Genomic DNA, 27859 nt, shown 5'->3' on the forward strand with positions numbered 1-27859 from the left:
CAGCTTTGCAGCACACTCACCTTCTTCCTTAGATCCTCTTTCCTGTATCCCAAGAGGTCAAGATATTTAACACGTGAATCTTCTTCAAAATTCACCTTTGAAAAAGGAAGTTAAAAGGCATACATTGCAATTCAATTTTATTTTCCTCGCTGGCTTTTCACTTGACAGGCACAAACAACGCTGAGAGCTAGTAACTGAAGACTGAGCGTACACGAACTATCTGCTTATCAGCTTGCCACGGAAACCTCTAAATATTCAGAGTCAACAGGGAAAAGCACATCTAAAGCTGTCCCAAAGCTTTTTCCTGCCTCACCAACTCTTAACACCAAGAGGTCCGGACAAGGGATACCTTCCCTGAGGATTTACAAGCCTTGCCTTCTGCTGCAACGTTCTCACAAACCCCTCAGACACCTCCTGCCCCAAGGACCCTCTCGCTTCTGGTGGGCCACCTCCACTGGCAGAGCTTGCAGGCACCACTCTCGCAGTCTACGGTTTTCACTCGAAGCCTCTTTTCTGCTAAAACCCTGTACTGAGCAGAGGGAAACGTTTTTAATAGTGGCCTTCTAGGGAGGTGGGGAATCCCTGAACTGCTGTCATACTGGTACCTTTAAGAAGGCCCACACGTTCTTCTCAAAGTCAGCCTGGGCCATATCAATTTTCTTCTGGCAGTAGCTGACAAAGCCTTCGGACTGCACAGCCTCCTGCAGCTGGTTCGAGCGGGCCAGGAACTCCTTCTCCGTAACAACCTGGCTCACGTAGACATGGTGACGCTGCTGCTGCTGCTGCTGATCAATGCCTGACTGCTGCTGAGCCTTGGTGTTCTCAAATGTAACCAGCTTGCCTCCAAACTGCAATTGAGAAACACATGCAGTACGTAAAACAGTTATGCATCGGGGACTACATTAAAAATACATACATACATATATATAAAACGCATCTGTACATATTCTTTCATATAGCGCGCATATGAACTTTATTCAATGGACAAACATTCCTGGCATCGCCCCGCTGGCGCGTATTCTCCACCTCCCCATATCTCTTCACAAGGGAAGAGAGAGCTGGAAAAGTGAGTGCGGGTTTAACAGGACTTAACTTTTTCCTTAGACTAAGGATTTAAGACCACAACCTCCTAAGAACTGGGGCTGTGGGTCTGTACAGTACCTAGCAAACAGAGTATCTTATGTTACTGCAATGCAAAAAATCATAAAACTGCAATAAAAAAATCATATGCATCATGAAATACATGCTAAAGCATGACATGCACCCTGCTTACAGCAGGATGCATACCGATTTAAAGTCTACTGAGAGATAGGCAGTACATTGGCTTATCATTTGGACAGAAATAGAATTGACAGGGAAAAAAAAAGAAGCCAAGAAGAGTTTGCGTTCTTTCTTTATAAACTCAACGTGAAATTTAAACAGGCCAGTCTAACAACTGACCCAGTCACCAACACAAGACGCAAAAAACCTAGCCAAAATAAAGCTTGACAGCTGGCTCCTGGAAAACAAGGATGAGTAAGGAAGTAACAGCATTATAAAATAATAAAAAGCCACAGTCAGTGGCTATGCAACATCACTCCTATTTGATGGCAGAAAAAGCATTTGATGTGTGGATGAGATAATGAATAGGCAGAGGCACAGTGCTGAAAAATGAGTCAGTGTTTTGGCACAGAAATCCATTTCAGGTGCACAGGCTAAAGTCTTCATGAGGTCACCAAACAAATGATGAAGGCAAAGAGCAGGGAGGGGACTGCTCTTGCAATAAGCAGAGCCTTGCTACCATCTCACCTGGCTCCTCCACAACCCTGCCAACCACCAAGGAGCCTAGCCCTGTGAGCTGCTACAGGGACCCCTGCTCACTTGATCAGAGCTGACTTGGGTACCTCTCTACCACACCGAGTCATGTAACAGCTGAAAACTGCACTGAAATCTCAGGTACTTCTCCGGCAATTTGGGTTTTCTCCCTAAACACAGGCTTCTTTAAAGTAAACCCTGCATATAATGAAAAGTGAAGTCCTCAACCCAAAGCAAAGGAACCAAGCACCTGCTTTTGACATCTCCTCCTTGTTTCTTTTTCTTCAAGGAATTTTTTTTTTTTTTGAGCATTTACTTGCTTGACACACCAAGTGACAAATCTGGTAGCTGCAGGGGACCTCTCCCGCCCCCCCCCTGCACCCAGGAGGAGATCTCACAAAGCAGAGCACAACACCGAACCCTCAACTCCCCATGTGCTTTGCAGGTGTCACCACTATCACCCTCCCTGCTGGGCCAACCGTCTCCAGCCTTGACTTGAACAGAGCTCCTGCTTACCGAGAACGATGCTCCCACAGGTCGCCGGATCCATTTAGGTGGTTTCTTAAGGGGCAAAATGACACTCTGTGAGACTGTTTGCTGGGGAAGCTGCAGGGGCGGGAGGGGCTGGCCTGTACCAAATGGATCAAGGTTCCCAAAAGAGGATGAAAGCTTGAAAAACAAAGGCGAGAAAAATAAGAGGTGACACATCTTCCCTGATAAAATAGACAACAAGCATTTATCTACACTGGACTGGTATAATCCAGCAAGCATGACAGCCACTAGAGACCTCCAATGCGCCCACTATTTTTTCTTCTTCCTGTCCATTTTCTCAGCTGAACAATTCTCAATACCTGGTCGACCTGCTTCTGCCTCAAGCCGTCTGTGCTGCCTCCCATGATGGAGTAAACACCGATCCGCCCATCGAACGAAGCCGCAGACAGGACAGCGGGGTTTCTGGGACACCACTGGATATCAAAGCACCACTGTGTGTTTGTGGGCAACTCATACAGCACCTGGCCAAGACAAACAAAGCCATCAGTTCAGGGCTTTTAATGAAACACTGCTACCCGTGGGAATGACAGGAGAGCATCTCTGCAGTGGGACCGACTCACTCACTGAGGCCACCTCTCACCACACACAAGCCCAAGCTCCTCCTCATCTAATTGTTTTTAGAAGCCAAAGTACACACCCCTGCACTCCCTGCTAAAGGCTGCGCCAGAGGGGAAAGAGCAGGGCAGTGCTATATGTCTGCCACCCTGCAAAAACCCAAACAAGGAGTGCCAGCAACCCTCCTGCCTGAGGCAGGGCTGCTCTTTCCACCACCCGGGAAGCTCCAGAAGACCCGTCCCCACAGAGAGAAGGAAAAGTCTTGACAATCAAATAGGAGGATTATACCACACACCACTGCTTTATTTGCACTCCCCTATTCCTCCCATTAAATCTATTTAATCCACACAGGACAACCTACAGGCAGGGTACGTCTACGGTGCTGTCACAGCTACTCATCTGGCCTGCCACGAGCTGTGGGCTGCTGCTGGTACTAGTGCTAGTTGGTTCAGAGCTAATCGGGGTATTTCTACGCTGGCGCTTGCCAGCAAGGATGCTTTTTGGCTGTCCCCTCCAACTCAGCAGCGCCACAGCCTGCTATCTTTCAGGGCACAGCGAGAGACGGGGGCCTGCAGCAAGTGCTACCCGTGAATGAGGAGTCTCACCTAACCCCAGCAAAGTTGTCACTGAGCCCTCAACTCTCCCCACAGTCATGCTAAACGTGGCCTGACTCTAGCGCAGCTGCATCGGTTAAATACCTATGTCTGAATTTTAGAAATACTTCTCACGACCTTCTTCAGGATTATCTTGCTTACGCAGCAGCCACAGAGCCCTCCAGCACGCCCAAAGCTAGTGTGCTCTCGCAGTGGCCCCAGGGTCAGCACTCAAGCGTTATGGATAAAGAATCCACCTACCCCAGCCCAGAAAGGGGTGAAAGCATTAAAGCAGCTCCTCATGATCTGCCACAAGTGCAGTAACCTACCTCTGGCTTGGCTAAAAGTCCTTAAAGAGGAGAAAAGGCACTGGTGAAAGTAATTCACCCACATCAAGCCCAATTTAGAAGACCACAAAGCAAGTACTTGAAGTGGGGCCATTTACAAAGCCTTATAGCTAGCACGGTGTAGAACAGGAATACTGGGAAGGAGTCCTGCATCACCAGTAAACTTAGAAAGCACATGCTTCAACCACAGGAAAATAGGATAGGCGGCCCTATGGCTCAGAAACATCTCTCCCAAGAGAGGGAGCACAGATCTCTTCCAGCACCTCTTCTTCCTTCACTGTGTTGAAAACACAAGCAAGCATCAGAAGAAGGGGCAAAAGAGCACGAGAAAAACTGTTTGCTTTCAAAAACACTGCTTTGCTTGCGCCACTGCGCCACCTCTGAACAGAGATTATAGAAGTGGTTTGCATACAATACCTCGCCTGTGTTCGGGTTAGAGCACAGAATTTTAGCATCCTTCCCGCAGCTAAGTAGCAGCTCTGGATCTGCCATACTCCAAGCAATGGCCAAAATACCCCTGTGTGAGAAGTCACAACCAAAATAATTAACGTAAACGCAAAATGGTGACAAATGAAGCATTTTTATGAGTAAGTTTCTACATTAGCTAAGCATTCCACCCCGAAATGTCCTCCTCAGTCCTTCCTCTTCCTATAAGAGGCGGCAATTCTGAATGTTATCAGCACTCTACCTATTGAAATAGATACTTTATCTTCTCTGTGAGAACTTAGAAAAGGGCAGCCATTCTACCTGAAAATTAAATGCAACACTCATGAAAAAAAAAATAAATAAAAGCTGGATACATCTTCTCTAACAAAATGGTTTGTTTGTCATTATCATTAACACGTGCCATGCCAAGACTTGTAGGGTAAGATCGGTGACTAGTAAATTGGACAACTTAATTTTACTAGCCAAAGGTTAATGTCGGCAGCACCGCTGGCACGAGTTTTGGCAGTAGCTGCAACACAGACTTGTTGCTGTTCTCTCCTTTAAATAAGTGCTGTTTTTAGGGCAGAATGAAAAGCTTCACTAAAATGAAGGAGGAATGGGGAATTAACCAAACTTCTCTTTTACCCACACTTAAGGGATTGTGAGGCAGGGGGTAAGAAAGAAGGGAGGGAGAGAGAGAGAGTGACATGGGTCAATGTGACACAGTGTCCAGGTCCATTTTTAGCCCATAATTATTCAGGCAGAATCCATTACTGCTGACCCCTTGCATCTCAAAGCCCTCTTTTCAAAAAGCATAGAAACAAGCTCGCATTCCTTCTTTTTCAGTGCAAGGATGCCTTTTTCTTTAAGGTCTACTGCCTCCAAACCAGCAGGCCCCAGAAAAATAAGCCTTTCAGGACTCAGGGCCAGCTACCTAGCAAGTCTGGGTAAAACGCTGACTGCTGCTGGAAGTGCTGCTTCCAGCTGAGTGAGCGTTCGCAGGGAACTGCGCACACAGCGAGACCTCCAAATTGATACGCAGTTACCAAGAGAGCAAATATCAGGGGGCAGCAGGCTACAAGAGACTCGTACCTCGTATGGCTTTCCAAAACACGAAGCGGCGAAGAGGCAAATCTAAGGTCCCACATCTGAATCACCGGCAACCTGTCGTCCTCTGAAGCCAGAACCATCTGCGTAGCGATATCAGGGTGCCACGCCAGGCCCGAGCAGTGCATCTGGGCGAACAACAGCGGGCAGCAGCCCAAGGTAACTAACCAGCACTAAGAAACACAACACAATCTGACTAAATAGGTCTAGATGCATGGAAAACGCAGTCCTGAGGGAGTTGCCTATTGGGAGCTGTATTTCTGGGCACTATTTCTGACTGCATTCAGATTGGGATCACCTCTTCTTTTCCATGAATGAGAAGGCTTGCCGTTAGTTTCCCAGAACCCTCTAGAAGAGATGATGTTGTGCTGTCTTGTTCCCAATCTTATCTTGTAATATAAGACTAGGAATATTCTTTAACGCAAGAAACCTTCTGTATTAAGTGTTTTCATTGATTTTAATATTTACCTATATTGTAAGAAAAACTACCGGTATGAGAGGCGACTGTCATGTGAGCGCTGCAGCAGGACACTACAACCCCATGATGAAGCCAGATCAGAAACGTTATTGCAGTAAGAGTGTAACGACTGAGCAGCTTCTCCAAGAGCATTCATTTAACAAAGTAATCTTTTTCAACTCTTGGTAGTACTTCAAAGTTTGTTACAGCAATATCCGATCTAAAATTTATAGAATTATACAAATCTGTCCTTAGCTTAGCACAAGCTAAGCTTAGCAGGCTTGTTCCCACATTAACAATGCCTGAGAGCCGCCGTGGTGGTTGGCAGCGTACAGCGCAGTATCCCCCGTAACACCCTCAATGGGCAACACTCCACTGTGCTACTGTCCGCCAAAGGCCTGCTCTCGCCCGGGCTCTGCCGGAGGACAAGTCTGCTCCTTGACTGCAGCCTGCTCCCATTTCCACGTCCAGAGCGGCAGAAACATCGATCATGGCTCCATCAGCCTCCTGCCAGGGCTCAGCCCCTGCCCTCCCCGCACCTGTGACACTGAGGAAGAAGCACTCTCTGCCTGTGCAGTTAAGAGATGATGTCACTCGCCACACAAAATTAAAACTAAGCCTACTTCTTGCAGCCCATGAGCTGCCTCCTTGTCTCTCCAGCACACGCTTCTGCCAAAATACGCCGCTTTCAACTAGCTTAAAATCTTGGCGGCAGCCTCAGACCAGTACAGGTTTCGTTCAAACCTATGTCTCAGTCCAATAAGAAATTTGACTCTCCCTTGCTTCCATCTGCACCTGGATAATTTGGTTTCAAACAGTGACACTCCCTCAGCACGGCCTTTCAACAAAAAGCATTAGATACTCAGCACGTTGTATAAAACAGGACAGGAACAGGCCCCAGTACCTGTATGTTGTTTAAGAACAGGCACTGTGACCTCTGTTGGCGCGCCAGGGAGCGCCCTGCATTTCCGCACAGCCCTCGAAGGGCTTACTCACCCGGTTGTTGTGGTCGCTGACTTTGATGATGGGCTCGTTCTTCCTGAGATCCCACACGGTAGCTCGGCCGCTAGGACTGGCTGATGCCAGGATGTGCTGGACTTGCCTGTTCCACGCAATGCAGCTGATGTCTTCGAGAGGCTATCGCACACAGAACAGCCCGTCACGGCCTTTCCAACTGCCTCAAAACCCTTTACTTTCACACACTGCTAACGACTAGCCTCCAAGGAGATTCATCCCAGGTACTGCGTTTGTTCTGCTTTCCTGCGTACACAAGCTGTACAGCAGAAGACCTGAAAAGCCCCTTTTTAAAAGCGGCTTGCACCTCCCTACTCTGTCTGCATTTCCTGTTTTAGAGTCTGATACATTAGTCACTTAGAGAAAAATTAAGCACAACGGTCTTCAAGAACATAAAAGTACTCTACAAAAATTTACCTGGGTTTATGAACTGCACTTTTGCCTGTGATTAGTAGTTTGTGACTTACAGAGAAAAGGTAAGTCTGCTTGGAGATGTTCTGTGGTCACTGTTTTTTTAACTGCCTTTTTTTAGTCGTAGAATTAAAAGTAACACTAACCCAGCCTTCTTTACTGCACTGTGTTTCCAGGTGTCGTTCAGCACGTGGACTGAAGTATCAGACTTTAGGGAAGTGATTATCAGACATGAAAATTCCTATACTGAGATCTTCAAGAGGCAAACTTCCTCCAAAACGTCTGCGTGATACTAATATGATGATAGTCAACAAAAACCATCCAAACCCACAGCATTTTAAACTCAATTTCTATAGAGTGAAGACTGCTTCTCATCCTATTTCCTTACTTTTTCCTTCAACTTCTCACGTAATAATGTACTAATTTTCCAGTAACCACAAACTACTTGTGCAATTTTTGACCAACTACAGAAACACAAACGCTCCTAAAGAACTTTCTCCCAATTCTTTTATCTCCTTTACAAGGCACAAAGGACAAAAGCCTTTCTCTCCTCCTCCCCGATAAATCTTTAAACAAGACACAGGCTAAACACTGGTGCTTAGGTACAGCAACTACACATTCCTTGCTTGAAAAGCACAGAAGTCACTGTCAAACCTACTGCCTCACGTTCTGACTTCTCAATAGCTGGTTTTAGTCTTTCCTGTATTTTCTCAGTCTGCACCTTCACCGTCTGCAGACTTGCACCAGTGCTGAAACATGCCAAGGGAGACTAGAACAGACTCAGTGCGTGTGCAGCAGCTAACAAAACGTTTAAAACGGTGCAGTAAGAGATTTTGCTCAGTATTTCTTGTTGCTTCTTAAAAAAATGCAACACTTGCCACAGAATAAGGGGGCACTTTAGCGTTTCTTGTGAAATACAGCTCTTTTTGTAAAATCCCATCGCATCAAGACATCAATTATTAACTGCCACGCAGCCAGCCAGAACTGCAGGTCTGTCCTAGAAAGAAATGCCTGCAAGAGCAGAGTTGCTGCTCAGGAAGCGCTGCCTGCCACTCGCTGCGTGGAGCAGTGCACGCTTGCACTACTGGCAAAGCGGACTCGAGGGCCTACAAAAGCACCAGTATCAATTCAACTCCCTGCGGAGCTGGGTAAAAATTCATGGTTAGGCATGAACTGCGGGCAAAATAGTCCAATCACAACTCGCTCGCTTCCAAACACGGTCACTGATGAGTATTTGGAAAGCCACCTACACTGCCACTCGATTCGGAAAAAATTATCCCGCAGTGAAAGCCACAGCTCCTGTTGTACGACTTCCTGAGGGTCAGACGCTAACAACTGCCACAAGAAGAAAAATTTGTCATTTTTGAACCTCGCTGTCAATTAAGTACTAAAAGTAAATAACAGGAGGCCCATTTTTGTTGGCTTTTGGGAAAACTGCTGTGGAACAACACACAATACAGGAGTATTTGTTTATTTTAACATGGAGAGATCTGTTTTATTACCTTAAGGACTGTTATCTTGCATTGTCAGAAACGCTGCACACAGTTACCTACGTTTTAAGTAACACTTGCTACGCAAGTTAAACTTTAAAAGGCTTTTTTTTCTTGAAACAACTTCTGAACTGAAGGTTCAAGTGAACGTTCAACTTAAGCAACGTGCATATTTGTTACCGGTTTGCAGTATTTAAGGTGTACAAATCTAGTACCTGTGTCTTCACTCCCGGCGTCATTGGTGTGGCGAAATTGTTCAAGTCCCAGATATAGATTTCAGACTCATTAGCACCAGAGGCCACCAGGTTGGTCTGTAAAACACATTAATAAGACTTCCAGAGTATTTTCAGTATCAGCTTCCATAATCTCAAAAGGCTGGGAGCGGTGAGAGCCGTAGGACCGTGTCAATTTATTAGATCAGCTCAGGGGAAAATTAAGTTTTCTTAGGATTGCAAACACCGACTTAGCAAAAAGTCCACACACCAAGCCAAGCATGGGTGCCAAGAACCAAGCCGCCGCTTTCCGCGCTGTCTTTCTAAGCCACAGTGAACACCCACATGGCAGCTGCAGGAGTGCAGCTGCAGGCAGGTGAGCAAAGCACTTTTTGGCATTTTTGGGAAGGGGCAGACAGAGAAGCTCCTGCCACTGACGCAGCAGTTTGCTCTGGGCAGGCAACCATGAGCGGGGCCTGGGGTAGCGTGGTCTCTCCACTGCAAACTGCACCACCGCCTCAATAAGGGCAACGACCAGGAGCAATCCTGGGGCCAGGACAGGAGAGGCCAGACAGGGGTGATGCCAGCCGAGGGCACGGAGTGACCTTTGATCACATCTGCTACTGATGCCAACGCAAGCCTCGACTTCATAACCAACAGAAACAGAAAGGAAGCAAACCAGAGAGGACACAATGAACAAAGGGTGGCCTTGCTAAAATCAAGTGGCCACAGACAGAAGCGCTATTTAGAAAATGAAATCAACTAAGCTCTCACATAGCGGATGGGGATGAGGAAAAACCTACCCACTGTATCTAGAAGGAAGTAAATGCTCTTTAGTAATGGAGGAAAGCTTGTTGCTTTTGAGAGCTCTTCTGCCTATAAAGGCCACAACCAAGCACTTCCTGCTGTCTCCCCTTTCCTGATGTCAAAATTGTTAAGTCATGAAGACAGATCCTCCCCATTCCCCTAAGAGATCTCTAACATCTAAGGTCACTCAAAGCAACAGAGTACATAAATATATACTCCCTGTGACCAGAGCGATGCTGGTACAGCCCATGGGAACCAAAGAGGGAGACTAGCTGAAAACGTCACAGAAAGTCACCTGCGCTTTACACCTAAGCTGAGTAGACCCACTGAAGTGGCAATTTAAACTGACCATGAGAAGGGATCAGACACCTGAAATTCATTCTCCGTACTGAAATTCTAGCAACAGAGCAGTTTCCCGTACTAAATATATACAAATACTCAAACACCAAATTTTGTTCGTGGCTTTCAAAGGTGAGGGACAGAACAATTTAGGGTAACACACTGCTAAGCCAGGCCAGTGTTCTGCAGCTCTCTCAACAACAGAAAACCAACCTGGAAAATGTTGACATCAAGCGCTCGCACTGGTCCCGTATGCTTGTCTTTCTGTGCAATTATTACTTCAGTCTCTCCAGCTATGATTTTGGCTGGGTCGTACAGAATGATGTTTCCATTTTCACCTCCTGCGATCAGGACTCCTGAGACACTCTCACCCGTAGTCATGCTGTGTGGCCCCCAGATCAGCTTGTGGTATCTGCGAGACACAAAGACCCCGTAGTCTACAACCATCCACCATCAGCTTTCTGCATACGCCGACGTACCCCACTTCACTCCACCACAGCCCGGCTGGAGCCTCCAGACCGCCACGTCATCTAACAGGCGTTGCAGACACTTCAGACAAAAGCTCTACCCAAGTTTCCCCTAACTAATGCGGCCCTAACCCTTTCTTGCTTACCCCACTGCCCCAGAAAGATGACACACATAAACGCTACTCCTGGTCAAGACGGAGGACCATGGGAATCAACCCGCTCTGTATTTCTCCCCTCCTAGCTGCAAAATCAAGTAAATCTGCCCACTGTACGTGACTTTAGACTTCTTTTTGTACACCAACAGGAGTAAACCCAAATAAGGGCTCTAAGCCCATCCAAACACAACCTGGAGGTAGACCTTTGATATTTGCGGGTAGCCGTTCGCACAACGGATAAAAGGTGGAACTAGAAAAAATTCCAAATCTTTTTTCCTCACCTGTGCTCCTGAACATAAAGAATTTCATCTGTTGCACTGGACGCTTTGCCAGCGGCTCATTCTCAGCACAAACACGTCAACTGGACCACAGTGTCTTTTACAGACTAAATGAGAGGAATCAAACGTGCTTCCAGCTAATTCCACGCTTTTGTCCGTATATAAACATCCAATTTTCCTTCACTAAACAAGCTTGTTTAATGAACACAACAGCATTCCTGCATATTCAGCCATGAAGGAAGTATATCTCTTCTACGTAAGACACTGACACCTATCAGTTGTCAGGCAACTGTAACGCAAACCATCGTTTAGAAAGTATGGAAAAATGACTTCAGCGTGCACTACGCTATTGCTAATCTCAATTATTTAAGGACAACCTATAAATAATTTCTTTAATGCACAAATTTCAGCACGATATGATAAAAACCTAGACAAAGAGCGCACGCTGTAAAAGAAACTGTGACTGCCAGGCATTTGGCCGCTCAGTCTCAGCACCTACTGTCCTGGTACAGCATTCAAATTACAGCGATGACGCAGCCAAAGAACAACGCTACGAACTGAAATCAGTCTGATACCAGACAGACCCTCTCTCTGGTTACAAGAACTGTCAGTTCTGCACCTGCTGAACTATGCAAGGTTATAGGAAATGAACTGACCAACAGGCTGGCCAGACACTAATACTACAGCACCAGCACAATTAAACAGGTGTTAAGATAAGAAAATGAAAAGGAAGCAGAAAGGGGTGAGGAATAAGGTAAGTGTATATTTACTTTCCCTTTGCCCTTTGCCCTTTCAAAGATAAAGTACAGCTCTATGAAAGCAGTGCAATACTTCCTGTAGGACAACATAAATAAAACTTGTTCCAGAACTGATTTTTTGAGATTGAACACCTGGCCATTTTGACTTGCCTCCAGCCAAAATAAAGGCTGATGTATACCTTGCTAGTTGAGGCATTTGTTGCTTACTTCATTAAAAAAATTAACTCGTGCATTTTGTGGGGCATCATCAACTACCTGAGAGGCTCTCCAAGGGCAGAGTTTTCGAAGGAGTTCTGCATCCTAACCCGGGGCAACGTCTTTGACATCCAGTAAGCATATGCCACTTGGCAAGCCCTGACAAATCTCAGCCGTGACTCAAACAAGATAAAGCCAGGAAACGTTGAAGGATCAAATAGCTCATTCTGCTCTTGGTGGGCCATTAGGGAATGCTAATATCAGCTCTGCCTGCAACTTGGGGCGTTCGGTGTAGGCTGCGGCTGTTTCTTGCGAGCCTCACGTATCAAGATTACCACGACTGTAGGACTTAGATTGCCAACTGGCTTCCACTACAATAGCCCTGACAGCCCCAAAGACATCCATGCAACTAATTCACCGTCTCAAAACTGACACAAAACAAAGCAAGCTTCCTGCAAAAACTACTGCAACTGTTTTAACCCACGTTAGGAGAGCATCCCGTAACAGAGTCACAATCTCATCGTGTGCAAACGCAGCAAAACCCTCATTTCAGTCGCTAGAATCTATTTCTAGGCCACGCAACTTCTAGGAACCGCATATGGTAAAAAAGTGAACAACAGTCTTAGGCCCTGAACTTCCCATTTTAAAATGGATAACAATAAAACTGAATTCCTTTCCACTCGTGTCACCAGAGGGGATGAAAATTGCAATTGCTTCTCCAAGAGCGCAAGCCTCATTTTGACTTCCTGACCAACCGCTTTAATTCTCTGCGCCTCCGCTCACAAAGTTAGGGGTCAATGGGGGACGAGTGCCTACACTGACATCGCAGCTAGCAGGAAAGAGTCATGGACGGGATCTAAGCTCAACAAGAAATTTTCAGGTCCTTCTCTACCCACAGCGAAGCATCCCGTGCTTCCATCTGCTAGGTTGTTACAGCTCACCGGCAATGAACAGTGGCCACTGGAGCAGCCTCCAGAGAGCCAATACAACCAACAGACCGTGAGGTTCGCAGCAAAATACAAGCTGGTCACAACTCCTTGCAGACCCAGCTCTCTGCCTTCACTGTCACACCACGCTGTCCCCTCTGAACAGCAATGGCACTCACACACCATCCCTCAGCACTGAAGCTCTGCTCCTCTCCTGAAAAACTGCAGTCGAACCTCACACGCTGGCTTTTCAGCACACAGCCCATACAAGAGTCCCACAGCCATTACTTTTCGCTCACAACCCCCACTGCGTACCTGTGAGAGGAGGAGAAGGTGGCACAGGACTTCATATCCAGGGAAGGGTCCGCTAAGTCCAGCTCAAATATTTCTAGAGAAGCATTGGTACTGAACGTCGCATCCAGCTGCTGAGCAGATGTACCTATGAAGAAATACGCTCAGGGATGAGAAAGACACGCTACAGAGAGGAGCGACCGCAAAAGCGGCACCATGCAGGGCGTAAGAGCATCATCCTCACAAAAGGGACCCCGAGATGGGGTCTGATTTCTGTTTTGTTTTAGAAGTACCGCTACATAATTCTCCTCCCCACAATTCTCTTTGCGCGTTTCTTGACCTGCGCAAAAGGGGAAGCTTCAGGAGAACGCTTGTCTCTCCCTGATTACGTATGAGAAATTCAGTTAACAACAGAGAAACAAGGGACGTGCCAGATGAGCACTAAGGGACAGCGAACGGCAGGATGCTGTAGCCTTAACCTGGAAGAAGGGAGCCGGTGCTGTTGGCTACAGAGCCGCAAGTATGTTGTCACACCACAAAGATCAAACCCAGGAATAAATGGGTATCACAGGCTGGAAAACTGCCTCTGAGGTACTACATGGTATTCTCCACTGCAGCTTCAACCTGCAGGGCGTGAACTAACTACTATAACTTTCATTTATAACCACCTCATGGCAGCCACCACAGGTAGGCTAAGGTCTGCTGGCCCACACCCCAACAACTTACCGGTGGCCAGATAAATGGGGTGCTGCAGGGCAGGACTCCATGCCTGCATGGCAGTACGATCTATCTCCTTCAGCTTCATTTTGCTAGAAAAGAAAAACGTGACTCTTAAAGACAACATGGGAAGAACGTGTTAACGGGGAGCTAGAGGTTGCATGAGAACTCAACAGAAGCAGCCACAGATAACCACTTCAAGGAAAGTGGTCCCACGCTTTCACTAGGGATCTTACAGCAGCTCCTGCCTTTAAGTACTAGTCCCATTCCAACTGCAAACACCAAGCCTCAGAAAAACTATCATCAGAAATGAAACCCTGCCTGTCAAAGCCACCGCAAAGCGCTCTCAGCAACCAGCAGGACTGGATTTTAAAGATGGTCTTCACCATATAATTTAACTCTATTTCAGGGCCACGGTCAGTGAAATGGCATGTGAATTGTTCTCGATACGTATTTCCAAGGACATCCCATGGCACCTGAGAGGAGCAGCCAGACAGGACCAGAGCACGCTCCCGGGCTGGCTGCCATCTCTGTGGGATTACCTGCAGCACAGCCCAGGGATGGCCAGAGCCTGTCAGGACTGTCTTTGCGTCTGGCATCCTTCAGGGCACATCCTTGAGCCCTGCGCCCATTGTTTTTCCCCCACGCAGCTCTTCAACCGTTCACTCCCCACTCTTAAAACGGGGCGCAAGATCCGCGTGAACCGCCTTCCTTCTCTTACAGGCATCGAAAAAGCGGCACCCATGCCCTGCTGGCAGCTGCGCGCCAGCACCACGACAGAGCAAAGCCTTTCCCCAAGGCTGCCCGGTGCTCCCGCGGGGCCCTCCGCACCTCGCCCTCTCGGCGAGCGGGCAGGCAGGGGGGAGCAAGCAAGCAAGGGGAGGGGGCAACTAGGTGACGGCTCGCTCCAAACCCATTGTGCAACCCTCGCCTGCCGCAGGGGTCAGCGGCTTCTTTGCGAGCCAGGCCGGCATTTCCTGCCTTGCTCAGGCCGTCGCCGCGCCCGCGGCGGAGGCCCTGGAGGAATATTTTGGGGGGGGGGGGGAAAGGAAGGGACACTATCACGCGAAGCAGCCCCGCCGCCGCCGCCGCCGCCGCCCTCCCCGCTCCCCCGGCCCCAACGCCGCCGCCGCCGCTCACCCGCCGCGGCCCGCTCCAACGTGGCAGCCGCGGCGCCGCCTCGCCGCCGCCTTCCGGCCCCGCCCCCGCCTCGCCGCCTTCCGGCCTCGCCAGGGCGGGGCGGCCGCCCAACCGTCACTAACGGTCACCAACCGCCGCCGGCGCGGCGGCGCTACCCGCCCCGCCCCGCCCCCTTTCTCCCCCTCTCCTGCCAGCCCGTCCTCAGCAAGCTCAAGCGCAACTCGTCACAGCGCGTCAGGATGTGAACAGCAGCCAGAGACTTCATCATCGGACGGGCTGCGCGACCCCGCCGCGCTTTCAGCCGCCCCCGTGGGGGCGACGTGGGAAGGAGGTTTTTTTTTTTTTTGGGGGGGGGGGGAAAGGAGGTGGAGAAAGGAGAAGAGTATTTTGGAGAACGGGGCGCCGCCTCGCCAGGGAAAGGGAGCTCGTCAGCACCCCTGCCTTCGGCGAAGCGCTTTCACATGGCTCCGGCTACTTAAAACGACACCAGGCGGAAAGGCTCTATTGGGGCAGCCCCGTGAGCGACCACGGATAGGCCAGGACTCCCTCGCCTTCCGCAGCGCCGTGCGAAAACGCGGAGAGCGAGAGCAGCAGCTACCACGTCTCTTCTGCAGCAGCCCGCCGCCGCTGGCGCAACTCCTCGCGGCCCGAGGAAGAGGCGGCTCAGCCTGTCGCTGGGAGCGCTGGCACACGCTGCCCCCAACCCACCTCGCTCGGCGGCCGCGCTTGGGGCCTCGCCCGCGCCTCAGCCGCGTCCCGCCGCCGCCAGCTCCCGCGGCCCCTCAGCGTGCGGCCGCCTCAGAAAAACCCCAGCAGGCGCCGGGCGGGGGCCGAGCCCAGGGCGGGCCCCCCCACGGCCCCATGGCGCGCGCGGCCCGCTCGCTGCTGCGAGGCCGTGCGCACGGCGGCGGCCGCGCTGCCCCGCACATCCCGCCGCACCCGCTGCTCTTTCAGCGGCGGGAAAAAGAAGAGGGTGGGTGTTCGGCCCGCTATATATATAGGGACGGAGAGCTGCGCTCCCATTGGCTCCGAGGCGCGCCGCTCCCCATTGGCAGCTTCCTCCTCCGCCCCCGCCGCTGATTGGCGTGGTCTTCCTCCCCTTTCCGCCACTCTTCGCCACTTCCCCTGCGCGCATGTCAGCTGGGGCGGGGCCACAGCCTGGCGACGGAAATACCTCCCTGCCTTCCCTTTCAGCCGCTACGCCCAATGAAAAAGCAGCGCCCAGCGGGAAGGGGCGGGGGAAGCGACTCGCCAACCAATGGAAAAGGGCAGGCTGGGGGGGCGGGAGAGGGAGCGCTGGCAGCCAATGAGGAGGCGCGTTTCCGGGCAGGGGTGTCGGTTGGTCGGCGCTGCGCGTGCCGGACGACCGTTACGCGGCGGCCGTTAGAGGGGCTGCGGGGGAGCCGCCATGACGCGGAGCTGCTCGGCGCTGGGCTGCACCGCCCGCGACAACGGGCGCAGCCGGGAGCGCGGCATTTCCTTCCACCAGTGAGTGCCGGCGCGAGCCGGAGAGGGGCTGGAGGCGGGCCCGGCGGCCGGGACCCAACACCGCCCCCCCCCCCGCCTGCCTCTCTCTCCGTGTGCCGCAGGTTCCCGGTGGACGCCGCGCAGCGCCGCGAGTGGATCCGCGCCGTGAACCGCGTGGACCCGCGGAGCCGCCAAGCCTGGAGCCCCGGGCCCGGGGCCATCCTCTGCTCGCGGCACTTCGCCGAGGCCGACTTCGAGCGCTACGGGCTGCGGCGGAAGCTGCGGCGGGGCGCCGTGCCCTCGCGTTTCCCCCGCCCGGTAACGGCCCCCCTCTCCTTCTTCCCCTTCTGGGGGGAGGCGGACGCCGGGGGGGGGGGGCAGGGGGCTGTTCACCCGTGTGTAGGGGTGTGTGCGTGTGTCTTCCCGGCAGTGAGCGACAAGGCCTGCCGCTCTGCGGTGCTTTCGGTCCGAGCGCTAAGGCCAAGCGGCCCCTAAAGCACTGCTGATTTGCCCGTGAGTGAAACTGCCAAACCGGACTGCATGGGGAAGCGCCTGCCCTTCCCGATTCAGCCCCCACCTCTGGGCTTCCACGGAACTGAAGCCCTGGCAGCGTTTTGATCACTTCACTAACCCTCAGTCCCTTCTCCACTAAAGGACCCGCGACCCAGGAACAGGCCATCCCCAAGGGCACTGAAGCAGCCTCTCCTCAACCATTCTGATGACGAGGTCATCGCCGAGGATCACAACTACAGCTTAAAGGATGCTGTAGCAGCAGCTGGACAGCAGGCAGAAAGGAAGGAGGTACAACCATTGCCTGAGAAGCAGCAGCTTCTTGCAGCAAGGACGTGTCCCACGTACCGTCCAAGAAAAATTTCCAGCATCATCAGGGAGCTGGCAGAGAAAAAACAGTTGTCTGAGGAAACCGTGAATTTGCTGCAGGCCCACTTTTCAGGTACTGCTTGGGGCGTTTGACTAGGCAAGAGCGCTTCAGGGTAAATACTGCCTCATTCCAGTTTTATGTTTTTATTTAGCTCGGTATAGCATGGGTAAGCCCCGGCTCTTAGAGTGCTAGGGTCAATACTATAAGCTTTAATTACAAAGTAAAAACTGCGGAAATTTTTAGTTCCGGAACACAACATCCAATCCAGTGAAGGATAAAGTACCCTCACACCTCTCTGCGAAGTGAGTGCAGCGCTCAGGTGAGCTCTGTAACAAGACTGTTCAATCACCTCATACCAACATCTAGCTGACAGACAAATCAAAGATGGGGGATGTTTAATTAGGACAGTCTTGTCCTTCCTGCTGTCAGAGAAAGTGAGCTCAGTTTGCGTCTGTCATGCGACATGAAGAAGCCAGTTAAATTGTACAGTAGTCCATAACTTAGCGGTTTCTCTCTTTTGATGGAAATTTTAAGCAGTAGCCACAAGTAGGATGCAGTATCTACTCAAAGCTTTGAAATGACATTGGAGAGGAAAAAGGAAAGACTCGTTACAGACAGAGTCAAGCGGCGTAAGCAGCAGAGCTGCGGTAGGGGACAGAGTGCCTGGCCACCACCTATCCTGAGGAAAATGAGAGGCACTGTAACAGCACTTGCGCCTTCCTAGCGTCACGTCAAACTTCCTTCGTAACTCAGTTGTTCCCGAGGCAGTAGCGTGGCCTTGTATACCCTATGCTGCAATATTTCTGTGTTAACCCTCCTTCTGTGAAGGTAGCGACTGTTTACTTGCTTCACTAAGGCTGACCTTGTACTTCTTTAAACAGATTTACCCTGTGAGTCACAGAACTGGAGGCAGATGACAGAATACTCCCTGGAAATGAAACAATTTGCTTGTGTTCTCCATCTCTACCATAACAAGGCCTATGATTATCTACGGAAGATTTTTCCCCTGCCTCATCCTTCCAGCCTGACAAAGCAAGTTTATATTTTTTTCATGCTGACTGGGTTTCTAGGTACTTATTTAGAAATTGATGGAAGAGAGATCTATCATGAAAATACATTCACCTATAGTAGTTTCTCCGTGCTTCATTTTGCTAACACCAAACACCAAGCAGAGTGGGAAACAAGCGTTAAGAAATATTAATAGCAGGTATCTCAGAGAGAGGTATGACTCCAGGCACACACTTTATGCCGTCAGAGTTAACACAGCTATTACGCTAACAACTTTGAGGAAGTACAGAGCTTCCTAAATACTCCCAAATGAATACCTGAGTGAGGAAAAGCTAGATATTGGGGCCTCAGATACCACAGTATCTAATCTTTTTTTTTTTTTTTTGGCGTTCACTGGAATGAAGAAGGAATAATAAAAGGAGGAGGTGTTTCACCACTTCTTGCCACGTTCTGTAAGGAGTACTCTACAAATGATACTCCTGGACCTGTGATGTGGAGTAGAATACTCTTCTGAGAGGGAGCTAGCCCTGGGGGAATGGGCCATATACTGGAAGAAAGAGCAAAAACTAGTAAGGTCCTTTTCATAGGAGAAGCAGCAGGCGGTGTTAAAGGAGCAGTTCATTTCACCTGCAGCACTCCGCTTACCAGTCAGAAAATACGGGAGGGCGTGCACGCGTGAGCAAGAGAGAGAAGGCACGTGACCGATACAGACAGGGGCAAGCATCAGTGTGCGGGGAAGTCAAAACCAGCAGGACTATGCAGAGTGGAAACTTTGGGACCATGCGTTGCAAAAGGGAAGAGATTATAAAACTTCATTTTTCTCTGAATCTCTACTCCTAATTGTGTCCTTTCTTCTTTTCCAGTTGGCTGTCTAGTAACAATGCCGCTCCGGGCTTCAGCAGTGACATCTTTATCCGCCTTCAGGAAAGGGTGGAAGAGGGTGACCAGGCCTACCGTTACTGCGCGTTGATGGTACAAGACATGGCTCTTCAGAAGCAGCAGGAGTGGGACCCCCAGACCCAGCATCTGGTGGGCTTTGTTGACTTGGGGGCAGGCGTCCTGGATGCTGATGAGGCCCCGCTGGCCTCTGAAGCGGTAATCCTCATGGCAGTAGGCATCGCGAGTCCCTGGAGGGCACCTCTTGGCTACTTCTTTGTGAACAGCTTGAGCGGCCACCTGCTTGCTCAGCTGCTTCGTCAGACCATCAATAAGCTGAACAACATCGGCATCGCGGTGCTGTCTGTGACATCAGGTGCCACCGCGCACGGGGCTGACACAGCCCGAGCTCTGGGGATCCGTATTGACCCTGAAAGGATCCAGTGCACTTTTCAGCATCCGCCCAGCTCTGCTCACTGTATCACGTACTTCTTTGACACTTGCCACGCGCTCCAGCTGATAAGGAACACTTTGCAGTGCTTCCAGAAGCTACAGTGGCTCAGTGAAACAGCACAGTGGCAGCACATGGTGGAGCTGGCAGCTTTGCAAGAGAAAAGGGTATTAGAGCTGTGCAGACCCAGGTCAGGCTGTCGTGAAAGCAAGGAGCATTGCTATTTAAGAGTGAACCTCGCTACCCAGCTGTTCAGTGAGGGTGTTGCTGATGCGCTGGAGCACCTCCAGAAGCTGGGCCTGGCCGCATTCCAGAACTGCGGCGGTACCATCAAGTTTGTGCGTTTGATGAGCCGTCTGCGCGATGTATTCCATGGCAGAAGTCCCTACGGAAGGGGACTGAAGGGGCCTTTGCTAGCTGGAAATTACAGCAAAGTAAGCCACCTCTTCAGTGAGGCCAAGAGTTTCTTTGTCACCTTAACAGACTCTGTGGGGAGGTACGTTATAAAGAGCAAGCGCAAACTGGGATTTCTGAGTATCTTGCTCAATGCTGAAAGCCTCAAGTGGCTCCATACCAACTACGTGCTTCCAGAAGGCGCGCCTGTGCACTGCCTCCTGACGTACACCTTCAGCCTCGACCAGCTGGAGTTGTTTCTCCGGGCTCTCAGGCAGGCTTGCGTTGGCCGCGGCAACCCCACCTGCGCAATGTTCCAGGCTGCTTACTGCAAACTGCTGGCCAGCTGCAGCTTGGCACCAGGATTACAACACAGCAGTGGCTTTGGTGACATGAGCACCTTGGATATATCCATCTTCCGCCAGACAGAGCTGACCCTTGGCAGCATTCGTTCTCAGTACGATCCAGCTCGTAGGACGACTCTGGCAACGGAGTACCCCTTCAGCGCAGGCCTTCTTGTGCGGGACTCGGCCCTGAGCAATGCACTGACGGACCTGTCGCTACGTGCACAGAGCATCACCTGCACCACTGGATTTGTTGCTGAACAATTAGCCTCTGATTTGCAATGTGAGGCTTGTGTTGCTTCTCTCTTTGAGTCAGATGGGAGTGCTCCAAAACGTGGCTCAGTGCTCTACATAAAAAAGTTAGGTGGAGTGAGTCTGCCCTCTGCAAGCGTGCACCACATCACAAACGTTTCTGAACAAGTCCTAAGCACGTACGCCAAAGTGGGAGATTGCAACAAGAACTCCAAGCTATGCTATCTGTTCCTGGAACAGAAAATTTTCTGTGAGCTTCTGGGACAGAGCCCCCTCTTTCCCACACTCACTGATCATTTATTCGATGGGGAGTCATGCATCAACAATCACTACACAGTCTTACTGAAGGAAATAACGCGAAGTTACTTACGTGTCAGAACAAATCATGCCAAGAACCTAAACTTGAAGTATCATTGTGGAAAGCACAGATGGAAGAGACTAAAGGGAAAACATTCATTTGCATCACCTTGGCATAACTGTCAGTCGAGCCCAGCCAGCGTAGGGCCATGACTGCCCATTCATTGCTGTTAGATAAGGATGGTTGTCTCCTACTTAGGCTCAGTTATGCCCGGATCCAGGCAACGTTCAAGTCAGCGAACAATACGGTGTCTTCCCATGATTCGCCTGGCAAAACTTGTTTTGTTAAATGGTGACGGGTGGGGCCAGTGCACATGTTCACAGTCTGGTCACTGTTCAGACCAGCCAAAGGAGGAAGGTCATTTCACCCGGCATTCCGATCTAGGAATCTTATCAAGCAGCCACGTCTTGGACTTGGTGTCTGTGGCAGGTCAGGAGGAGGAGAAGTTGCTGGAAATGCATAGTGAGATGGTAGGGGACAGGGCCGTGTCCCCTTGTAGGGCTGGGCTGTTTAGTGCGGTGGGTGCTCTTGCTAAGAGGAGAAAACATCTGCAGTTGCACAGAGCAAGCGGATTAAGCGTGCTGCTAATTTGAGTTCACCATAGAGATGCTGCAGTAAAGAAGTTGGAGGCAAAAGAGCTTACAGAGCTTTTACTTTAAAAGGAAAATAAAGATGTGGGGGAAAAAAAAAGATACTCGAGTTCTACATGGCTCTCACCCCCTCCTATAGGCCTCATCAACAAGCTAAGCAAGCCATTGCACAGAAGCCTGGACTCAGTGGAAAGGGGATCGCATTACACAGCTACACCTCTAAAACTCAACGTTTAAAAAAAAAAAAAAATGAACGTTGTGATTAAAACCTGGGACAGTGTTGTCATTCCAAACTAGAGGACAGGACTAAGGCGGCTTCCGTGCCAGCGTGCCTTGCAGCGCAGCAGGGATCCCTGTGGCTTTCCGTCCAGGCCCTGCTCTGCCCCTCTGGGCAGGATTGACAGGGCTTGGGCACGTAGTATTGTGCTGCCGCAGGGCGAGCTTTTCGGCTCTGATCACATGGCCCTATCAGGTCATCTACTCACCATGCAATATGACCCTCTCCTCCCTGAGCTCCTGCTGCAGTTTGGTACGTCCTGCGGCCCCGGACACATGGCAGTGTTCTTCAGACAGCATTTCCACTTATTAACTTGGATCATAGATTTCATGCCATCAAGTGAAGTAGTAGAACAGGCTTCTTCATTCATTTCATTTCTGTGGTGAGGAAGCTGCCTTGGTACACAGCGCTCCACCTGGAATAACAAAGTCCAGTGTAACTGCTGCTTAGTTATTTCCCCTCTGCCACGTAGAACGACAGTTACGTCCATGCAGACTGGGAGCATTTATTTGCCAATTATCACTCTTGCTGTCCAAGTACTTTAAAACTTCATGTTGTAGATGGAATGAAATATGATGATCCACTATTTCCCAGGGCAGGAATAATATTTAAGGTGCAATTCTGCCTACCAGTGAACTTGCAGAACAGCCACTGGTAGGTTTGGGTTCTTCCCCCTCCCTTAGTCATGCTCCCTACAGTGGGAGCGGAGCTGCCCACTCAATGCCTAGAGCTCTGCTTATGTAGCAGCAGCTGCAGCACCACCACAGACCTCCTCATCTGTTCTCTGCTGGGAGGAACAAGCCAAAACCCCAAGTGCTCTCAATCTTTTTTCTTTTTCAATTACCTATGCAAGCAATACCACTGCATCGATAACTGCTATGGAACCACTTCAGCTACAATACGTTTTCTAGGAAATCACTCTTTCTTTTCCATATTTCTCAATTTTTAGGACAATTGGCAAAATGCTGCAGAAATCTCAGTGGCTGATTAGCATGGCTGTATGCCACCACACTAACTTCAAGTTGTAACATTTGCATTGCCTAAACCTCCAGCAGCAAAATGAGATAAGCTGTGGGGAGCAGACCCTCCCTTGCTGTTAATTCTTCTCTGTTGGAAGTAAGCCTGTGGCCACTTCCTGTTTACATCAGACCAAATTTGTCTTATTTGGATCAGATAGAGCCTTGTCCCACAGGGCAAGCTTCGGGGGCGACACTGCAAACATGGCGGGGGGCTCTGCACAGAGCTTCTCTTTGTAGGGATTTCTCATCTGCACAACCCGTGTGGTCACTGCCCATCAGCGAACGGGGGAGCCTGCTAGGCGGACAGACTTTGGGCCACAGGCATTCCCAGGGCTGACCCCCTTCCCCTGCCTCCCCCCCAGTTTACCCATCCCTGTGTAATTCTCTGAAATATTTATGTCGGAGGTTTTGGAGATACACAGAGGAAGGACTGCAGTGCCTGGTGGAATTAGGCTTGAGCGAAAGCAGACTCTTAAGGAAAAAAAGGGGAGGGGCAATTATCTAATTAGAAGAACAAAGCCATCTAATTCCCAGACGAAACTTGACAGTAGTTAGAGGAAATCTGCAGCCATTGTCATTCATTTCCAAAACATACAGACCTGCTGTTGCCCTCCAGAAATAGTCTCAGGTGTACTCACACGACAGAAATTTGCAGCTTTGAATGGAGTTTTTCCAGTATTTCTCACTCCACCAGTACGACCAGGTGATTTCTCCTGCCACTCCTTTTTCCACAGTGTATTTCAGGCACTGCTTTCCCTACCCAGCAACTCCGTTTCTTGTCTGGATGTTCACCTGTAAAACACTGAGCATCCTCACTCACAGCAACACCATGCCCCTTCTGGGGTCCGCGCAAACCCACCCCCAGTCACTTGGAGCATGCCATTCCTTTTTGAATCCTTCTGTTGCTTCCCCGCCACCACATCAATTTTCAGTTTATCGTCTTCCAGCATGTATAAAACCTCATCCTCTTTTCACTTTGCTTTGGTCATCCTGATACTTTTCCTGAGAAATCAGAGGAACGAGAATCAAAAAAGAAAAGTACTAAAAGAGAGGACAAGTTCTCTTTTCGACTCCCATTCCTTCATGCAACCAAGTAATGTAGAATTATGGAGTTGGTCACAAAACCTCTTCCCAAGGCTCTAAAAGACTGATGCCCCCTCCCACAAAACAGTAGTCTCCTGCTAACTATTCGAAGGCTCTCACCAAAGCTCAGTCTGAAAATTTTGCCCTGGATCCTGCGAGTGGCTGTGGGGCACCCTGCCGTCTTCAAGGGGGCTGCAGAAAGGCCCGTTGGTCCAGCCTTGCAGATCTTCCTTCTCAATCTGAGCCTGACTTTTGCCTAACCAGCACACATACAAAAACTACATTTCCCATGAAAGAGTTAAACAAACAAACAAAAAAGGATAAATTAACCTGTGGGCTCAACTACCTGATGTTGGCCTGGTCGACAGCTTTTGCCCCTTTCAAGCTATGCAAACAGTGACTTTGTGCCTCACAGCCATTGCTATACATTAAAGTACACAAGTAACCAAGAGTTTATCTCCAGTAGGATTCCTGTACCAAAAAGTCAAGCCAGTGCTTGCATCAAAACTCTGCCTGCTGATAACGGATTTATTATTTTGATATCTCAGTGAAAATCTTTAGTGCATGCTTGTGAGCGCTGAAGGAAAAGAGTTGCAAAAAGATCATATTTACAGAATAGTATAAATGTTTATTTTTCTTTGTGATTTATCTGACTTTTATTTTTACAATATAGAAAAGTGTATTTGAATAGGTCTAGTAAATATAAATTTAATTTTTCTACTTTCAGATGTAAACAGAACTAGAAAATGAACCCTTGCCCCTTTCCCAATTATTTTTTATGTAACTGGATGAACTTGACTGCAAATCTTGTCCAGCAGTTTGATGCTAATGGCTAAGGAAGTACAAAAACCAATTCATACATACTACACCAGGGAGAGGGGAGAGAAGAATCCAAGCTTAATGCTTGAGAAAGCTTGTTCAAAACGAAAGAGAAGAACTAAGAGCATTTGATTGCACCTTAAAAGTCTTTACAAGCAAAATATTCTCAAGCAATGCCATCATACATAATTACAACTGTAATCTAAATTTCACAAGTGCTTTTGCACACTGTATATAAATACACATCACAAAAGGTGCAATGTAGAGTAAGACACAGAATATATACAAAATTAACATGGATTGAAGTCTAAACAAAAGAAGGCATATTCCAATCTGTTTGAAAAATAACGTAAGTAGGTATTACCTTTTTCACTTACACTAATTTACATTTATACAAATCTTACTGGACATACTATATTAGGTCACTAGGAGTAAACTGAATATCTGCACTATCTACATGTAAAGTTACTGCACTGACTTTGAATAAATCCAAGTCCTAATTATGAAAAAAAAATGGCATTACTTAGACGAGTGATGGATTCCCTTTTCAGAGATTTGCACAAATGTATTAGCTATTTATGCTCAGCAAGATGCTAGTACAGGACAGGGCTCTTCCGACGGTGACCAGCAGGCCAAATCTGATCCCTGGCACCTCGGGAAGCAGTTTGAGGGGCACCAAACACGGGCTGAAGAGAAAGGGCCTTTCGCTCAGTGCGCAGGAGAACAGAGCGAAGACACAGAGCGGAAGCATCCTCCCGTCCTGCTGCCATCACACGCACAGGCACTTACCTCTGCTGCTGGTTGGCCTAGTCCCAGCCTGGTCCTGTTCAAAAACCCAGAGGAAGAGCTCTGCTGTATCTCTCTGTATTTACAATTACACAAGGAATACAAAACCCCTTTTGGAAAAATGTAGCAATCTTTTCCAGGCAGCAGTAAGACAGTCAATAAAAATGCCTGTGATTAAACATGGTTATTACGCTACTTTTCAGTAAATAACTTACCAGGTTCAGTTTGTAAATGTTTTCCACTATCAAAAATGAGATCTGAGATTGCCTGTAACAAACACTGAAAAAATTCCCCACCCTAGTATATACACAGCTATAGTTGATTTGTTTTTTTCCTTTTTTTCCCCCCTCAAAGGATCAGCATGTCTGTTTTGGTAGCAGTCTTGATTCTGTGCTAGCGTCCTGTATGATCAGGGCTCTCACGGTCATTCTAAACAACACTTAAAAACCTTAAACCAAATAAATCGCCATCAAGCCCACATACAGAGAAGCAGCTTCGAGATGATCCACAAACCAGCTTGAACATGATCTCCACACGCGTTCACAGGTCAATTTAGATGCAGATTGTCTCGAGTCCTCATCAAGACAACTGTGGTGCCATGTATCCCGTTACCCCAGCCTCTAAGGCTCAAATACATCTCCAGGGTAACAGCTTGATCCTAGACAATGCAACGGACTGCTCGTCCTCCTACCCCCACTGACAAATTTGGCTGCTAAAGACCTCTGAGCACCAAGCTTTACCTAAGCAACAGCATCCACCTGCTTGTCACTTAAGCTAACACCGTACGTTGTTGGGCAGACAGCCTAGCGTTATGGCATGGCTGCTCCTTCTCACCTTTGAAAACAGGCCACCGTCTTAGCCTTCAAATTCCAGCATAGAAAACACTCGAGCTCTCACCAAAGACTTTATCATTCAAAGCAAACAAACAAACAACAAAACATTAGCTTTATTTACCTCGGAACTCCTCGGGCCCTGCCTCAGTGAGATTCTTAACCACCTGCCCACTGATAAGTGTGTCAGTAACCCCTCTGTGTTACTGCCTGCATATTTCATGCTGCTGTATGCGCTAAAGGAACGTGCTGTATCAGGTCCTCAATACAGATACTGCCTTCCATTTAGATATTCATTTCTGCACACTTGCTTTCAGAATGAATTTGGATACACTGATAGCTTTGTATTACGGGCCTGCGGCCAAAAGTGTCATCTGTTTGTTGTCAGCATCTGTGTCTTCCTGTATGCACAACGTGATGCAGCTCCATACACGGTAAATAATATATATTATAATAATTTATATATGCCCTTCAGGCAATTATTTTGGGGGAACGGGGAGAAAACGTCCAACTTTTAAGAAACCCTAGTTAAAAGCTGTACAACATTAGGAAGAAAAATTCAGCTTTAGGCATCGTCATAAGTAGAAGAGGATTTAGCTAAGATTTAAAAGACTCTACATCTGGTTATAAAAGAATTTCTCATTTCAATCTTATGCAAGTCAATTTAAAACAAGCACCAAATTAACAAATATTATTAAATCCTCCGCCCCAAACCAAAGTGTCCCTGTGCCTTAAATGTTCTGTTCAGTCCGCTTTGTTGTAGCTCATGTGCACGAGTCAGCAGTTCATGGCACAAGGGTCACTTTTGGACTTCCCTGCAGAGTTAATAACTCTCATCAAACAGCGTCCAAATTCCTCCAGGATCATGCGCTCTGCTGCAGCTTTCGACTTGCCCATCTTCTCTGCTTGCTCTGCCTGCGCAAGAAGGCATTCACAGGTTGCATCAGCTACCTCCTTGGTTACAAAGGTAAAGGGCAGCCTGAAATAAATAAAAATTCAGTCACTCAGCACAAGAATCCACACTGCACCAAAAACCCCTCTGAAGCACTGAGGCTTCAAGTCTTACAGATGTTCCCCTGAACGTCACTAAACAGCGCAAAGCAAGAAAAAGGTTCACAACCTCTGTGCTCCTCCCTCACTGCCCTTCCTGCCAGGAGCCCTAACTCCAGGACTGAGCAAGTTGCTGGTAGGAAGACTGATGTGAGGGCTTATCTGTCCCACTGCTTCCCAGAGCCCTGAGACGCCCTCTAATCACGAGACAGCCAACAAGCCAGTTACAGTGAAACAAACTGGTGGGCGATTGTGCTTTGTGCCTGCCTCCACCTAGGTACATTTCAGGACACGCTTCAAAAAGCACAGACATATAGAACAACTCTCCAGTTTTTCACTGCAAGG

At 48.9% G+C, this 27859-nt stretch overlaps 3 protein-coding genes across 47 annotated transcripts in view; 1 reads left to right on the top strand and 2 right to left on the bottom strand.

Moving 5' to 3' along the window:
* SEC31A (SEC31 homolog A, COPII coat complex component) overlaps positions 1-15842 on the bottom strand; it is a 47387-nt gene extending 31545 nt beyond the window's left edge. For 24 of the 26 annotated variants that reach the window (XM_068941388.1, XM_068941383.1, XM_068941382.1 and 21 more), the window contains exons 1-12: positions 15032-15138; positions 13901-13983; positions 13199-13322; positions 10318-10516; positions 8962-9057; positions 6828-6968; positions 5360-5502; positions 4259-4358; positions 2646-2807; positions 2311-2463; positions 606-848; positions 21-95 (exon numbers count right to left, since the gene is read on the bottom strand). In XM_068941388.1, coding sequence (XP_068797489.1) covers positions 21-95; positions 606-848; positions 2311-2463; positions 2646-2807; positions 4259-4358; positions 5360-5502; positions 6828-6968; positions 8962-9057; positions 10318-10516; positions 13199-13322; positions 13901-13979 — 1515 coding nt within the window. In that variant the 5' untranslated portion in view covers positions 13980-13983; positions 15032-15138. Of the gene's footprint in view, positions 1-20; positions 96-605; positions 849-2310; positions 2464-2645; positions 2808-4258; positions 4359-5359; positions 5503-6827; positions 6969-8961; positions 9058-10317; positions 10517-13198; positions 13323-13900; positions 13984-15031; positions 15139-15739 lie in introns of those variants that run through there. The other 2 variants (XM_068941375.1, XM_068941361.1) reach the window with 2 other exon arrangements.
* A 270-nt stretch (positions 15843-16112) lies between these two features.
* Positions 16113-26477, top strand: THAP9 (THAP domain containing 9). 2 transcript variants are annotated; one of them, XM_068941390.1, is made up of 5 exons: positions 16319-16519; positions 16621-16816; positions 17153-17450; positions 18260-18410; positions 19250-26477. In XM_068941390.1, exons 1-5 carry the CDS (start codon positions 16440-16442, stop codon positions 21210-21212), a joined length of 2688 nt encoding a protein of 895 aa, XP_068797491.1. In that variant the 5' UTR covers positions 16319-16439; the 3' UTR covers positions 21213-26477. The 2 variants fall into 2 exon arrangements, with proteins under 2 accessions (XP_068797490.1, XP_068797491.1); XM_068941389.1 differs by having other exon boundaries at positions 16113-16816.
* Positions 24637-27859, bottom strand: part of LIN54 (lin-54 DREAM MuvB core complex component) — a 46053-nt gene continuing 42830 nt past the window's right edge. For all 19 annotated transcript variants that reach the window (XM_068941391.1, XM_068941401.1, XM_068941406.1 and 16 more), the window contains one exon: positions 24637-27443. In XM_068941391.1, the coding sequence (XP_068797492.1) occupies positions 27242-27443 (202 nt within the window). In that variant the 3' untranslated portion in view covers positions 24637-27241. The remainder of the gene's footprint in view (positions 27444-27859) is intronic.

This window comes from Struthio camelus, chromosome 4, assembly GCF_040807025.1.
Source record: "Struthio camelus isolate bStrCam1 chromosome 4, bStrCam1.hap1, whole genome shotgun sequence".
Taxonomy (NCBI): domain Eukaryota; kingdom Metazoa; phylum Chordata; class Aves; order Struthioniformes; family Struthionidae; genus Struthio; species Struthio camelus.